The sequence below is a fragment of the Papaver somniferum genome, chromosome 1 (assembly GCF_003573695.1).
Source record: "Papaver somniferum cultivar HN1 chromosome 1, ASM357369v1, whole genome shotgun sequence".
In the NCBI taxonomy this organism is placed as follows: domain Eukaryota; kingdom Viridiplantae; phylum Streptophyta; class Magnoliopsida; order Ranunculales; family Papaveraceae; genus Papaver; species Papaver somniferum.
Genome location: NC_039358.1, coordinates 153774261 through 153791395, shown reverse-complemented (window position 1 = coordinate 153791395; position 17135 = coordinate 153774261). Strand labels below are relative to the sequence as shown.

General features: G+C 33.7%; 1 protein-coding gene across 1 annotated transcript; it reads right to left on the bottom strand.

Annotated features, from left to right (window-relative positions):
- Window positions 1–14432: 14432 nt before the first annotated feature.
- On the bottom strand, window positions 14433–16675 carry LOC113352445 (ubiquitin thioesterase OTU1-like). Its single transcript, XM_026596264.1, has 8 exons — window positions 16602–16675; window positions 16453–16498; window positions 15922–16030; window positions 15578–15669; window positions 15413–15475; window positions 15039–15157; window positions 14756–14837; window positions 14433–14542 (listed from the first exon to the last, which is right to left on the bottom strand). Exons 1-8 carry the CDS (start codon window positions 16673–16675, stop codon window positions 14486–14488), a joined length of 642 nt encoding a protein of 213 aa, XP_026452049.1. The 3' UTR covers window positions 14433–14485.
- Between the last annotated feature and the right edge of the window lie 460 nt (window positions 16676–17135).

The following is a 17135-nucleotide window of genomic DNA, read 5'->3' as shown; positions in this document are numbered from 1 at the left end:
GGGGTAATGGCATGTATGATGGCATTCAAACCGTCAGATTTTTTCTTTGCAACAAGTATCTCAGCAGCATCGTATTCGCAAATATTCTTTGGAACAGTAGCGTTACCTATTGCCACAACGGGAGCATCATAGCCATTAACTACATATACCCATGATTGAAAATCACGTGCTTGAAGAAAAGCTCGCATAGCAATTTTCCACCATAAGTAGTTTGAGTCATCGAAGACTGGTGGTACGTTAATAGAGATAACACCTCTGTCCATAGGTTCAGATCGCTAAAAACACAGACTTTTGAGGTCTTAAACGTGTTTGCCTGCTCTGATACCAATTGAAAAAGCGGGGGTCTAACAACCTCACCCAATATTTTGATTAGCAATCTGTATGGACTAACTCCAATATACTTTCTAGAGAATCAACTAGACAGTCAGACTCAATCTAGATAAAAGTATATCAAAGAGTTAATATCTCAATCTCTCAATTTGATCTTTACTCAAACAAATGGAAATCTGCGAGTCTTTATCAAATACTAGAGATATAAACTTGGATGGTACCAAAGACCAATATCCAAGTGTAAATCAATTTAAATCAACAACTAAAGGTTGGATATTCTAATTGATTGATCTTAACGCAGAACCTGTGATATTTCAATTATATAAAACAAAATATAATGCGGAATAGAAACAACACAGACACCATAAATTTTGTTAACGAGGAAACCGCAAATGCATAAAAACCCCGGGACCTAGTCCAGATTGAACACCATACTTTATTAATCCGTTACAGACACTAGCCTACTACAAACTAACTTCGGTCTGGACTGTAGTTGAACCCTAATCAATATCACACTGATTCAAGGTACAGTTGCGCTCCTTACGTCTCTGATCCCAGCAGGATATTACGCACTTGATTCCCTTAGCTTATCTCACCCACAACCAAGAGTTGCTACGACCCAAAGTCGAAGACTTAAATAAACAAATCTGTATCACACAGAAAAGTCTACAATGATAGATAAATCTGTCTCCCATAGATAAACCTAAGAGTTTTGTTCCATCTTTTGATAAAATCAAGGTGAACAGAAACCAATTGATAACCCAGACTTATATTCATGAAGAACAACCTAGAATTATCAATCACCTCACAATAATCTAAATTGTATGGTAGCGAAACTAGATATTGCGGAATCACAAACGATGAGATGAAGATGTTTGTGATTTCTTTTTATCTTGCCCTATCGGAGATATAATCTCAAGTCAATTATTCAATTGAACTCGTACGATAGAAAATGACAAGATCAGATCGCTCAACTACAAGAGAAGTAGTTTCGTCTAGCTTCACAATCCCAATGAAGTCTTTCAGTCGTTAACCTACAGGGTCTCGAGAAGAAACCTAAGGTTAAAGGAGAATCGACTCTAGCAAAACCAACTAGTATCACACAGGAGGTGTGGGGATTAGTTTTTCCAATTGCTAGATGTCTCATTTATATAGTTTCCAAATCAGGTTTTGCAATCCAAGTTACCTTGGTAACAAAGCATTCAATATTCACCGTTAGATGAAAAACCTGATTTAACCAAGCCAATATCTTTCAACCATTAGATCGAAACTTAGCTTGTTACACACATATGAAATGTATTTCATTTAGGTTTGATTAACCTTACCTAAATGTGTACACTTAGTTGTTTCACAAATAGTTAACCAATGGTTAGCCATATGAGTACTTTCATATTAACCGTATTCATCTTCTTCACATAACTACTTCAAATGACTAATAAGAACTAGTTGAAGAGTTTTTTAATTGCTTAGGTCTTTATGAATAGACACAATTGAAAAAAAATCGGTTTGATTCACTTGAATCAATTCATGAACAATATAGCCACGGTTTGCAAAGATTGCATTCCTTATTGATTTTTTGTTTAAGTTCAAGAACTTCCGATTTTAGAAATATAACCATCTTGGGTACGCGTACCATAGCTATCGGATTTGAGTTTAGAAACTCAGCAGAAATTTTCGGTCGAAAACTTTCGTGGGTACGCGTACGGGTATGCGTACCTAAGGTGACTGGTTTAACAGTTTGCAAACTTACAAACTCAGCAAAAATTTTCGGTTCGAAAACTTTCGCTGGTACGCGTACCCAACCTGTCTCCTTCACCAATACCATATGCACACACTTGGTTTCCGGCACATGGATTTATACACTAATGTGCGAACACACTATATATGCTTATATCCATAGTTGGTTACGTAATCTCAACTCTACATTTCAATCATTGAAACATTCTTCTATAATGTTATAACAGTCGTTATTCACAACTATCGTCATCAAAGCTATTTTCAAGATTGAAACGTCATCATGACTTCCGTCACGGGTAAAGATGAAAAGCGGTTAAAGTGAAAGCTTACCAACACATATTTCGAGAAAAAGATAGGCGAGTAAACTCGGATCGAAATAGCAAATGTGTATGTATGAAAACTATCATACTAATACGACTTTGTCTCAAGAGTAGGAGACACAGTAGATAGACTTTTGAATGATAGATAAGTTCAAGTCTCCACATACCTTTTAGTCGGATGAAGTTCCACTGGTTCCTTGAGTAGTTATTCATCTTCGCAAGATGATCGCCATGGAGTTTGGAGCTCAACTACACTAAACTGTCCTAAACCAAGACTTAGCTATAAGTAGTCTAGAAATCAAGACATATAGTTTTGACAACTAAACTTGACAAACATGCTTGAGATAGCAATGCATGCGAGTTCGACCGAGCAATGCTATAACAAGGATGATTTCTTTCATTTAAGTTGTTTTGGATGATACCCTTCTACCTTTTCTATCTTGTTTTGTATCTTACTTAACTCCCTTTACAAGCTCTCTGGGTTATTAGCTTTTGGTTATCTCTAGTAAGTTTTCTCAATATATTTCTTATTTCTTTCGATCAGAAAAAGATATATATAGAATGCTCCGATACTATGTTGTCAAAGGCTCTCGTAAAGGCACTAAAAGTGCACGTTTCGTAGTGTGGGATGCCTTGCCTCATCAAAGCTCATTTGTTTAATGCCTTTTTGCATTAGCCGAGCGAATTTTCCTCCTCTTAGTTTGAGGCGACATTTATATTGTGTTCAGTTCATTTTCTTCTTTAATTTTATTCAATTTTAGGAAAAAAAATATTTGCTTAAGTCTCGTATGTATTTCTTATTTTTCAAGTTGTTCCCGCATGTTGCTTAAAGAAAGGCCAATTTGTAGGATCTCAATAGAGTTATTATAGCGAATTAGTTGCAAAATGCAAATATCCAATCAAGAAAAGCCAAATATGACATATATATTCTCTGCGTGTGCATTTTCTTTTGATCGGATAATCTTCTATCAATGATGATATTAATTTTTATGTACCATTTCGATATTAGTTCTCTCGTTAGCCTTCTTTCTTTTCAGATGACGCTTTGTGTCTAAATAAAATATGATATAGAACTTCAAGTCTACTAATGAAAGTTTTTTTATTATTATTGTTGAGAGATTTCCGCCATAATATAAATGTTTTCAACTTTTTTATGAAATAAATTAAAAGAATCATTCAAGATGGTAAACCACGATAGTAAATTAAGGCTTAAACTACACAGCTCATAGCCGACTTATTTTAAAGTTTGAATTTCTTCAATACACTTAAGTAGTTACCATTTATATAAGAAGTGGAAATAAATTAAGAGAATGGGGAGTAGTTGGTTACTTTTTATCCATATAAATCTCTGAACTGCTTTCTATGTTTTTTGTTTTTTTTTGACAATCAACATATTTCAATTCATTCAATCAAAACAGTGATTACATGTTCGCTTACAAAAATAACAAAAACATCAAAATACAAGATAATCAAGACCCTAATACAAATAAGGATATCAATTACAAGTAGATCGCAAAGAGAAAGAGCAATAAACTGCAAAGATATCCAATTTCTTCTTATGTATAAGGGAGAAATGATGGTATATCCGGAAATGATTTCCCACCAAGCGTTGGTATGTCAAGTTTGGTTGTCATATTTTAGTGAATTAAAACTCATTTAAAGATTCGCTTGATTATATGCTAGAGTCAACTTCGTATAGGTTAGCTTGAAAGTATTAGGATATGAGACATTAGTATTACGTGAAGACTTGAAGAATGTGAAGAAGTAAGGAGTTACAACGACAACATCATCCTTCCACTTGAGGTTAGTAATATTTGACTTGAATTGTTTCATTCCCTAACGTATCTTTCAAGTCGTGCATATTGAAAACATAACTGCGAAGTTGTGAATGATTATACTCTAGTTAGACATAGTATTAAGGAATACAATACGAAGTATAACGCTTATCTTTTGAACTTTGTATATAAGACATCGACATAATCGTTTGAATGCTATTGTGATTATGTATGGGTATGAGGTGAAGATTTCGTCCTAGTAAACAATGTTTTACATTAGTTTAAAGGAAGTACAATTCACAAACTTGTTTTATGTATCGAAAGAAAAATCGCTAGGCTTATTGGTATTGTTATTCATTGCAAATATTTTGAATTACCAATATGTGTGTTTAGTATAACCGCTCATGACTTGCTTATGTTCTTGGTAAAACTATTCACAAGGCCTTACTTTTGTATTGGTATGACTTTTATTAGTGAAACCGATCTTAAGTAATCACCTGAGATGGTATGATCGATTTGTTGTAATTGGTATGACCAACTCTAGACATTGGGGAACCGATCCTAATAAGAGGTGCAACCGATCACAAAAGGTGAATCGATCCTTGTAAGAGGTGCAACAAGTTTTTAGTTATTGGGAACCGATTCTATGAACATGTGCAACACGTTTTTAGTTATTGGGAACCGATCATATGGACATGTGCACCAAATACAAGTTAGATACCATATATATGTGGGAACCGATCCTAGTACCTAGTCAACAAAGTTCTGGTAACTAGCGTGACTAATTCTAGTACCCACATGGAGGTAGAACCGAAACTTGTTTTGGTAGAACCGTGAAACCCATGTTTGCTGATTTGATAGGATAATCAATCACATAGTTCTTGGAAGTCAGATGAACCAATTTTATACTTCTTTGGAAGTGTGGAAAATCGGTTCCAAGATTGTAAGTATGAAAAAGGACTTACAAAGTAAAGATGTCGTCATACTTTGAACATGTGCAGTAACGCTTATCTTTTATTGTTCAAAGATATTCCTTAATAGCTAAAGGGGAATCCCGGATCGAAATAAATTAAGAATCTTTTGATTAAGGTTTTTAGTTTTGCATATCTTTAGAAAATCAAAATTAGTAATGTGCATTTACTAGTTGGAGATTTTCTAAGAGATTTTCGGTGAATATTTGGACAAAGCATTTCCAGGAATTATGGAAATATATTGCATATCTTTGAGAATATTCGGTTTTGGGAATTCCTTGGTGTCCAAACTTCCTTGGTCTATAAATATTGAAGTGATCATTTCAAGCAAACTAATCCTCAAAGCCAGCAAAACTACCTAGTTGTGTTGTTACTGGTGGAGCCGTTTATTCAGAGAGGAAAGTAACCTAATTAGGCGAAATCTCTTATGGCCGCTCGGTTTAAAGACTTCTTTGGGATTGAGAAGCTCTATTAGTACTGTTGGTGGGAAACTAGATAATTGCGGTTTATTATTAGTTTTCGATTGATTTGATTGACTAATGTTTTTTGAACTTTGATTTCACCTAGTTTGTTTATTCTTGAGAATCTTCTCTTCTGATATAAGATTCACTCAAACAAGATCGAAGTTTCGACGGGGATCTTTAGACTGTTTGTAGATGTAAAGACGTCTTGTGATAATCAATTGTTAACAGACTCCATTCTGTGTGTGATTGATAACAAAAGATTCAAGTTGATTGTGTGCAAGTATTTATTGAATATCCAAGAAGATTTGAAGACAAAGAATATATTTGGGTTCATAATCTTTGGTGTGCACAATACTTGTTTCGGCTGAAAATGATCCAACTATAACCGGTTTATCTTTGTGATAGATTTGACTGATTAGTTGAGTAGATCGGCATTAATGCAATTCTTTGTGATTCAAAGTATTGATTACAAAATCTTGACAATTACTTTGGTAGTTGTTATTAGATAGATCTAAGAACCTGACAAAGGAGTTTATTGGGATAAATGGAAGATCCTTTTGTCCAACTCATATCACTTGGTTGAAAAGAGTTATTACCGAACAGATTTGTTGTTCCTTTACTGTTTGGAATACGAACCAAAGGAATTGTTTCAAGTGCGTGACTTATTAACAAGTTTGAGGCGCAGGGATACAGACGGAACTAGGTGAACTATAGGTTTACTTGCTTGGTCTCAACTATACGAAGTTGGTTTAGATTTTGTATAACAGCTTAATCCTGAGAGTATTCAATTCTGGACAAGGTCCTGTGGTTTTTCTGCATTTGCTGTTTCCTCGTTAACAAAATCTTGCTGTGTGTTTTACTTTTCTATTTCCGCAATTATAATTGTTTTATTATAATTGGAAGTAAAATACACAAACATTAATTCCTATTTACTTAACATTAATCCTATTGTGTTTGGTTAAGTCCGAACCTTTTATCAAGTAAATATACTTCGTTTTTGTATTGTCTCAATCTTGTATCCATAGTCAATCAAGCAAGTTATCTTGTTGTCGTATTGTCTTGATCTAGTATCCATAGACGATCACACGAAGTGTGAACCGATTAGTTGTATTGTCTCGACTCTCTCCATAGACAATCATTTTCGGAGAAAGGACTTATAGGTGGAAAAGTTTTATATTGAGGTATATTTGGGTACCCTCGTCTTTTCAATTGGTAATAGAGCAGGACAACACGAAAAGATCTAACAATCTGTGTTTGGTGCGATCCAACCTATAAAACTAGAATCTAGAAATGGTTTTGATAGAACGTGATAATGATTCAGTTAACGTAAAGCAAGACATCAAGAGTTTTGCATTAACACTTGATGATGGCATCTACGATTCAATATCTGAAGACCTTCATGAAAGGGAATCTACTAGACAAGTTCATCTTGTTAATGATGTAGAAACAGGTGATAACTGGGACTCATGCCTCAAAAATCAGTTGGATGAAATATCTGATGATGGTGACTCAGATATTGATCGAGATGTGGATGATGATATCTCAAAATACTCCAAGATACTGAAGCCTTTGGCAAAGAGTAAACTTAAAACTTCTGATGTCATTGATCTCGTAACTCCTCTATGTCGACAAAACAAGAAGTTGAGAAAAGTTTTTCAAGGAAAATATTGTGGTTCTCGCACTACTGAATATCTTCTTAAATATCGTACAAACGATCTAAATTATAAAGAATTAGAATGTGAAAATCTTCGAAGAGAACTGTTTTTGTCGGAAAAGAAACGTGCTGAATTGGAAGCAATGTTTAATTCTCGACAAATACAGGGTCTTGAAGAAAAAGCCAGTGCTAGTCTCTCTCAAACAAAATTGTTAGAAAAAGAGCGTGATGTTGCTCTTAAAAAAATACACTTGTTGGAAGAGAAACCTGTTGAATCTGATGCAAGGATTAACTCTCAACAAAAGAGTTTTGAAGAGAAAGAAGGTGTATATCTCTCACGAGAAAAACACCTTGAGTCTGATCTAGATGGTGCTCTTGATAAAATCAATATGTTGGAAGAAGAAAATTTGTAATTGAAAAAATCCAATGATAGGACAAACAATTTAACCTCAATGTTAGAAGCAAGTAGAAATCATCGTGATACACGAGGATTGGGATATAAGGGAATAGATGCTTCAAATATTAACAAAGAGGTAAAATTTGTTAAAGCTACTAATTCTTCTCAACCAGAGGCTTCCACTGTTTTAGAAAATGATACTATTTCTTGTAAAGAAGTAAAGCCAGTCAAGCCTAAGAATTGTGTTCAACCAGTAGCAATCAAAGAGAGCACTTCTTTTAATGTCAATAAAGCAACAACGTTGAACAAGGATAAGAAGAAGAAGAAGAAGAATAAAACTCGTCGAGCTCCAATGCAAGAGGATCCACAAAAAGGTAACACTAAAGCTCATACTTCATATGTTTATACTAAGCATTGTTATTATTATGGTAATAAAGGGCACTTGCAATGGGGATGCAAAGTTCGTAAGATACAAGATGCACTTTCTTTTGTATCAAAAGAATTGGCTAAGATTGCTCCTCAAAGGAACTCGGATCGATATTGTCCAAAGTTTAGGCAAAAGAATTATTATAATGACAGTTCAAATTTTTCCTATCGCTCAACAAGGTCATCTTATAAAAGACATGAATATAGAAAGAGAGATTACTTTGTAAATGCTAAGACAAGATCTGATGTTCCAAATTGGAGAAAAGTTGTTTCGTAAAATATCCAAAAGGACACTGGCTCTAATGGTATGAAGGAGAAATCTGCTCATGCGAAACCCAACTCTAAATGGGTCCCAAAGTCTTCCATAGCCAAGAAGGGACCAAAAGTTAGTCACAGGAATGACTCTCAGCTGTTAATTGTTGGTGACAATAATTACAAGAGTTTTCTTGAAAGACTAAAGAGAGACATCATATCTGAAATCTCTTGTACTAGTGAACGCTGTGATAATGACACTCCTCATCACAAGTCAAATAAGAAAAACAAGAGATGGAACAAGAGAAAACAAACCAAGCAAGAGGTCAAGAATGATGATTCTGTCTTAGTCACTTGTGACGAAGAAGACAAGGCTCAACTCAACATAACCTAGCCGTGTTAGAATGTGCATGCTCACCTTGGTGCTCAATCTTTTGAAAGGTGAGGAAGCACATGAAAAACTGAGCACATGATCTCTCAGTTATTATATGACTAAACATCTTTAGTGAGATTGCTTTTCTTCTATACTCAGACCTTATCTATCTATATTTGAGATTTTTATAGAAACAGTAATTTTGAGTTTATGATGTTGATATCTACTGATCATATATGTGTAGCTCTTGTTTATACGGTTAAAAAGATCCAAAAAATCACTGAATTCGGACTTCGTATGCAAAAGTTATGCCTAAAACAGTCTTGTGTATGAATTCGTGTGGTATGACCGATTTCAAGAAGCAAATTCATATGAATGAATGTTTATATTTTTTCTTTGTATATTCGGTTTATGGGATATCTGATTTCGGTTTTCATGACCTTAATATTCGATCTCATAATATGTGAACCCTTATGGTTTGGGTGACTTTTTGATTTAGCAGGATTGAGTTCTAGCCCATGTTGGTAGGCTTTATCAAAGGATCATGAGGGGTTCTGTTGAAAAAATATGTGGAAAAGTCACAATATGTTGAATCATTTGGTTTAGCATAAAAGCATATGTGTTTCGGGGTTTCAACTTTTGCTTTGCATAAGTTAAAACCGGTTTTCAACCTTTCTCTGGTAAAGGTTGGTTGTTATTGTTCTTTTGTCTTGCAAGAGGATGACAACATAATGATATTTTGGTATCAAGTCTCCCTGGGAAGATGCAAACATTAATGGAGAAGAGGATGCAAAATTTGAGGTAACGACTTTGTTAGTTAATCGTTTTCCTGTTTAAGAAAAGCCAGATTTTATTGCATATATTTATTGTTTTTGCTTAACAAAATTTCGGTACAATTGATGTTTTATTCCATTGTTTGTGTATGGATGTGTGCGTGATTCAATTGTTTCCGGTTAATAAAAACTATTGTTATCTTGCTTTATTGTTTGATATCCATCGTTTATGCAAAATTTCGGTGCAATTGCGGTGCTTTAATATCTATGGTGTTTCAATTGCTTCCGGTTGAGGTAAATAATTATGCAAGTTGATTTATTTGCTTTGTATGAATTTTTTATGGATTAACAAAAGAAAAGGTTTTCGGGATGAATTTTTTAGTCCAATTTGATTTCGGATAAGAGAAACTAAATTAATTATGATCTTAGTTAGACTTATCAAAGTGGAGGTTTCGGTTATTCAAGTCTAATAAAATTCCTTAACAAGAAATGCTAGTTAACTAACCTAGTACTTGTCTTGTTTAAAAGTGAAAGGTCTAAGTTATATGGATAATTAGAGCCTGATGAGAAAAATAGAGTTAATTCTGATCTTTATTTTGGTCTTATCGAACAAGCGATTGTATTTGTGCAATCGGTTTAGCAAAGGAACTAAGGTGCTTAGTCGATTTTTTGTTTGCTAAACTATTAGGGAAAATTTCTTTGGGAAATTGTTTCCTTGGTAACATATCAAAACAAAATTACTTTGTAGTTTCGGTTTTGATATTGGTTATCAAAAATGGTTTGTGGAACCCTCGTGCTTAACTATTATAGGTTGCAAGGCTTGTGAGATTTGTAAGGTCCTTTCGGTTTTTCTTTTTTTTGCTCGTACCTTTGTCATTTTTTGACAAAAAGGGGGAGAAATATATGGTGTAAACAAGTGATATTGATATTGATTTGTATTGATTTGGTATCACTAAAGGAAAAGACAATGGTGCTTAAACGTTTTATCTAACGAAGGAGTAAAGCATAGACTAAGGGGGAGTAGCATATCATATTGATAGGGGAATAACAAAGACGTGCAGATTCAAAATCTACCTATCTTACCTTTAGAGGAAGTACTAGATTTTTTATTATAATGTCAACATCGGCATTTATGGATTGAATGTGTACATGTTATTGTGTTGTTGAATTCGGGAATCAAGCGTATTTGTAATGAATTCTTGTAATTTGTTTATCCATATTATGTAAGAGTTTTGTCACTAAAATTGACAAAGAGGGAGATTGTTAGAGCATAGTTCGGTTGAACCCACCAAACGTTGGTATGTCAAGTTTGGTTGTCATATTTTAGTGAATCAAAACTCATTTAAAGAGTCGCTTGATTATATGCTAGAGTCAACTTCGTATAGGTTAGCTTGAAAGTGTTAGGATATGAGACATTATAAGTATTACGTGAAGACTTGAAGAATGTGAAGAAGTAAGGAGCTACAACGACGACATCATCCTTCCACTTGAGGTTAGTAATATTTGACTTGAATTGTTTCATTCCCTAACGTATCTTTCAAGTCGTGCATATTGAAAACATAACTGCGAAGCTGTGAATGATTATACTCTAGTTAGACATAGTATTAAGGAATACAATACGAAGTATAACGCTTATCTTTTGAACTTCATATATAAGACATCGACATAATCGTTTGAATGCTATTGTGATTATGTATGGGTATGAGGTTAAGATTTCGTCCTAGGAAACAATGTTTTACATTAGTTTAAAGGAAGTACAATTCACAAACTTGTTTTATGTATCGAAAAAAAAATCGCTAGGCTTATTGGTATTGTTATTCATTGCAAATCTTTTGAATTACCAATATGTGTGTTTAGTATAACCGCTCATGACTTGCTTATGTTCTTGGTAAAACTATTCACAAGGCCTGACTTTTGTATTGGTATGACTTTTATTAGTGAAACCGATCTTAAGTAATCACCTGAGATGGTATGATCGATTTGTTGTAATAAGTATGACCAACTCTAGACATTGGGGAACCGATCCTAATAAGAGGTGCAACCGATCACAAAAGGGGAATCGATCCTTGTAAGAGGTGCAACAAGTTTTTAGTTATTGGGAAACGATCCTATGAACATGTGCAACACGTTTTTAGTTATTGGGAACTGATCCTATGGACATGTGCACCAAATACAAGTTAGATACCATATATATGTGGGAACCGATCCTAGTACCTAGTCAACCAAGTTTTGGTAGCTAGCGTGACTAATTCTAGTACCCACATGGAGGTAGAACCGAAACTTGTTTTGGTAGAACCGTGAAACCCATGTTTGGTGATTTGATAGGATAATCAATCACATAGTTCTTCGAAGTCAGATGAACCAATTTTAAACTTGTTTGGAAGTGTGGCAAATCGGTTCCAACATTGTAAGTATGAAAAAGGACCTACAAAGTAAAGATGTCGACATACTTTGAACATGTGCAGTAACGCGTATCTTTTATTGTTCAAAGATATTCTTTAATAGCTAAAGGGGAATCTCAGATCGAAATAAATTAAGAATCTTTTAATTAAGGTTTTTAGTTTTGCATATCTTTAGAAAATCAAAATTAGTAATGTGCATCTACTAGTTGGAGATTTTCTAAGAGATTTTCGGTCAATATTTGGACAAAGCATTTCCAGGAATAATGGAAACCTAATTTGGAAATATATTGCATATCTTTGAGAATATTCGGTTTTGGAAATTCCTTGGTGTCCAAACTTCCTTGGTCTATAAATATTGAAGTTTGCATTTCAAGCAAACTAATCCTCAGAGCCAACAAAACTACCTAGTTGTGTTGTTACTGGTGGAGCCGCTTATCGGAGAGGAAAGTAACCTAATTAGGCGAAATCTCTTACGGCCGCTCGGTTTAAAGACTTCTTTGGGATTGAGAAGCTTTATTAGTACCGTTGGTGGGAAACTAGATAATTGCGGTTTATTATTAGCTTTCGATTGATTTGATTGACTAATGGTTGTTGAACTTTGATTGCACCTAGTTTGTTTACGCTTGAGAATCTTCTCTTCTGATATAAGATTCACTCAAACTAGATCGAAGTTTTGACGGGGATCTTTAGATTGTTTGTAGATCTAAAGACTTCTTGTGATAATCCATTGTTAACAGACTCCGTTCTGTATGTGATTGATCACAAGAGATTCAGGTTGACTGTGTGCAGGTATTTATTGAAGATCTAAGAAGATTTGAAGACAAAAAAGATGTTTGGGTTCATAATATTTGGTGTGCACAATACTTATTTCGGCTGTAAAGGATCCAACTATAATCGGTTTATCTTTGTGATAGATTTGATTTATTAGTTGAGTAGATCGGCGTTAATACAATTACTTTGGTAGTTGTTATTAGATAGATCTTAGGACCTGACAAAGGAGTTTATTGGGATAAACGGAAGAGCCTTTTTTCGAACTCATATCACTTGGTTGAAAAGAGTTGTTACCGAACAGATTTGTTATTCCTTTACTGTTTGGAATACGAACCAAAGAATTGTTCCAAGTGCGTGACTTATTAACAAGTTGGAGGCGCAGGGATACAGACGGAACTAGGTGAACTATAGGTTTAGCTGCTTGGTCTCAACTATACGAAGTTGGTTTAGATTTTGTATAACGGCTTAATCCTGAGAGTATTCAATTCTGGACAAGGTCCCGGGGTTTTTCTGCATTTGCGGTTTCCTCGTTAACAAAATCTTGCTGTGTCTTTTACTTTTCTATTTTCCGAAATTATAATTGTTTTATTATAATTAGAAGTAAAATACACCAACGTTAATTTCTATTTACTTGATAGTAATCTTATTGTGTTTGGTTAAGTCCGAACCTTTTATCAAGTAAACATATTTCGTTGTTGTATTGTCTCGATCTTGTATCCATAGTCAATCACGTAAGTTATCTTGTTGTCGTATTGTCTCGATCTCGTATCCATAGACGATCACACGAAGTGTGAACCGATTAGTTGTATTGTCTCGACTCAGTCCATAGACAATCACTTTCGGAGAAAGGACTTATAGGTGGAAATTTTTTAGATTGAGGTATATTTGGTTACCCTCATCTTTTCATTTTTGAATGGATATAAGCAAGCCACGAACCAGCCATTAAATTTGAAGAACTCGCCCCACAACGACGAAGAAAAATCGTCCCACAACGGCGAAGAAATATGTCAAAAGACACCAGAAACGATGTAAAAACATCTTATTGATTACCTACTACCAAAAACTTTGAAAGAAAAAAAGAATTCTTGCTCAGATCTGGTCCAAAAGTACCAAATCTGAGCAAGGCATCTCAAAGGTTTTTTTTTTCTTTTGAGAAAGGGAGGAGAAAGAAGCGACTGGCTTCTCCATTCACATAAAAAGTATTCTTGCTTTTTTATGCAGTTGATCACGCATAAATGCCGATGTACGAAGCGACTGGCTTGACGCCTCTCCTCATGCATTACACAACATAGATCTGATGTATATTATTTGATTATTAATTTGGTAGTAGAAGCAATTAAGATTCTCATGACAATACATCTAACTCGTGATACTTACCAAGGGACTTCCATTATCAACATAACTAGATTCTACGAATATCTTCATTTTTTTTAGTTATTGGCATTGTTGGCGCCGTTTAATTATTTTGGTAAGTGCAACCCCTTAGATTCTATAAAATTGACAAACCCAGTGCTCAAATGCAGACTTTAATGGGCCTGCAAAAGTAATCAAAATTACATAATAAGTTTTGAATTTCGCCTCTCTTCATTCATTGCGAGTTTTTATGTATTTTATTTTTTCAATATGCAACCGTGCTAATTAAGAATCTGACTAATCAGATAAAAAGGAAGGATTTTAGGTTTGCCAGAAAAATAATCTTGCATGAGTCTTCTAATGACTTCATAAGCACGAAATTTGACTTTCAATTACTTAAACCTTACATGGATTACAGTTACATCCACATTTTATTCTGAACAAAAAATGTTTATTTAATATTCAATCTCAAACTCCACACATTTATCTATAATTTCTCAACAAATTCAAGATGATTAGTAGCTTCAGCATGTTGCATAGATTCCTGCGTAATATAAAAAAAAACACTAATCAATGATTAATCCCACAATCATGGGATAATTCAAAAATAAACATAAAATTATTTTTTTTCATCGTCAACTCTTGGTTCACTTTAGGTTTTCTAGTTTAATACAACTACAAATTGTGTAACACGGGTTACCATTTAAGAATACTGAAGATCTTACGAAAATTATGATGACTATATATTTACATGTACCTTTTGTCCGATAAGTTCAATCCCGCATACAACACGTGTAAATATGATATCCACAGAGCAATTTCCAATATCTCCATCGTTCCTAATTTTGTGGGTTACCGAAACATAAATTATACAAACAATTAAAACCCGAGATATTAATATTCAATTTTTTCAACAGTATATATTAAATTTGGAGATGAAGTGTGTAAGAGGCTACTTTATTAGTTAATAGAAATATAGTCGATTTTTTGATCGAGCATTATGTTCGGAAGTAAATATACGGAAAAGACATTGAGTTCACCTTGCTTCTTCGTTGACGAGGTCAAGAGCAAGCTCGTGAACACGCCCGATGCTCTTATCTTCTTGTACGGGAAATACTGTCTGGTCGAACTCCTCTGAGACTCCATAAGCCTGAGATATCTATATATTAATCATACAAACACATGAAAATCAAGAATCACGTATAACCCAAGAATATGTGTATAAAAAATGTTGCTTAATTACACCATATGAATTAGGAAATCATGAAAAATAAAAAGGTGATCAATTTTGTTACTATTGTGTATATGTTTAGACATTTAATTATCCTTGATATTTTGAAGACAATGTTTATCAGTTATATTGTTCTTTTTCCTTCTTTATGTAAGAGCAATAAGAATGAAGAGCGTGACATACAGCTAACGCATCATAATGGCGACCATCGTAAATTAGCAAAACCATTTCAGTGTATTTTTGATCCTGATATAAAGTTATAAACAATACATACAACACTTAGCAATGTTGGAAATTGATATCGATATATAAATAATAATAAACAAAATGTTGAGAAGCAATACATACCTCTCCATAAACATAACATCTCACGTTATCGGTATGATATGCAGCGATTTCCTTTTGGTAGTATTCCGATAAGATGGATAACTCAATGGCTCCTATAGAAAGCAAGAGTCATGCCAGCGGAATGAATGTTAATTTGTTCGTGGTACAAAACTTTCAAGTTTTTAGATTTTTTGATTTTTTAGAAAACATATATATATGTAAAGAGATATCACTATATAAACATTTCACCAAGTAAACATGCTAAAAAAAATATTCGTTTCATAATGAGATATATTTGCATCTTGTTTAGTATTCAAATCCAAAATTATATGCATATTATATTCACATATAACTACCGTACGTACCTCCCCAGGTATTAGAGTTTTGAATCCAGGAACAATATTCTTCATTTGACACTTCGAGAAATGCCTCTGTATACTTTGTTGGGTCACTTGCAACCTTTTGAACAATAACCTTAAGATAGGAAACCGAAAAATAGAGAAGGTAAGAGACATGCATAACATACTTATGTTTCGGACTGGAAGTAGCAACCTACCGGTAAGGTATGTATGGTAGTAATTATTTGATGCAAACAGGAAAAACTGTGTAAATCATGAGATAATTTATTTTTATTTCTAATTGATTAATATAGCAAGACCGACATCAATAAAAAAATCTCATCATAGTATATCGATCAAAAGGAAGCAAAATTTATAAACGATGTAATACTTTAATAATATTCATATTGTACTATGATAGTATGCATATATACTATTTACATATGTGATAATGTCATCCCACTCGCAGACTATTTGAATTTGGTTATTACGAAACTCATTTATAAGAACACACATATGTAGGAATTTTGTAAAAAACTTTAACCCTAAAGATAAAACCTGTCGTAGCTCAGTTGCCTTGTTTCTGTCATGGTCCATTACATATCTGCAAATAATGAAACATATAAATACCAATAAAACTAATAGAATATTCATCTATAAGAATCAACCTAAGAGCGGTCTAAAAAAACTGTTTGTTTAAAGCTTACCCGATTGCACTAAAAAGGCAGCTATGATCTGATGGAACGCTACGACGAACCATAATCCCGTCAACTCCTTCCATGATATAATATCTTCTCTACCCTAATCAATGATAAAGAAAACACATCAAATAAAATTATGTACATACGTATACAATATAGGGTTTTGCCCTCTTTAGGGTTTGTAAATAAATCACTGTTATGTTTAGGAGGAAAACATTATCTCCAACAAAGATCTTTTTTTAAAAAACGACTACCTTGAAAAAACTCCCAAAAAATAGCATCAAAAATTATATTTCACGTGAACATAAAAAAATTTCATAGATAAACATTATCAACCATATTATGATTTACAAGTATAAATTAATATCACCAAACTGGACCTTACAGAAAACTAAAAGGATATTATCTACTTGTTGATCGAATCAGTCTATATCTTGGTCATCTCCCCTAAGGATAGGGGTATCAATTTATATCAAGTGACTGTGTCTCATATGAAAGTATGAAATGATATGAAAATACAAAGAAATAAAACTATTTTTA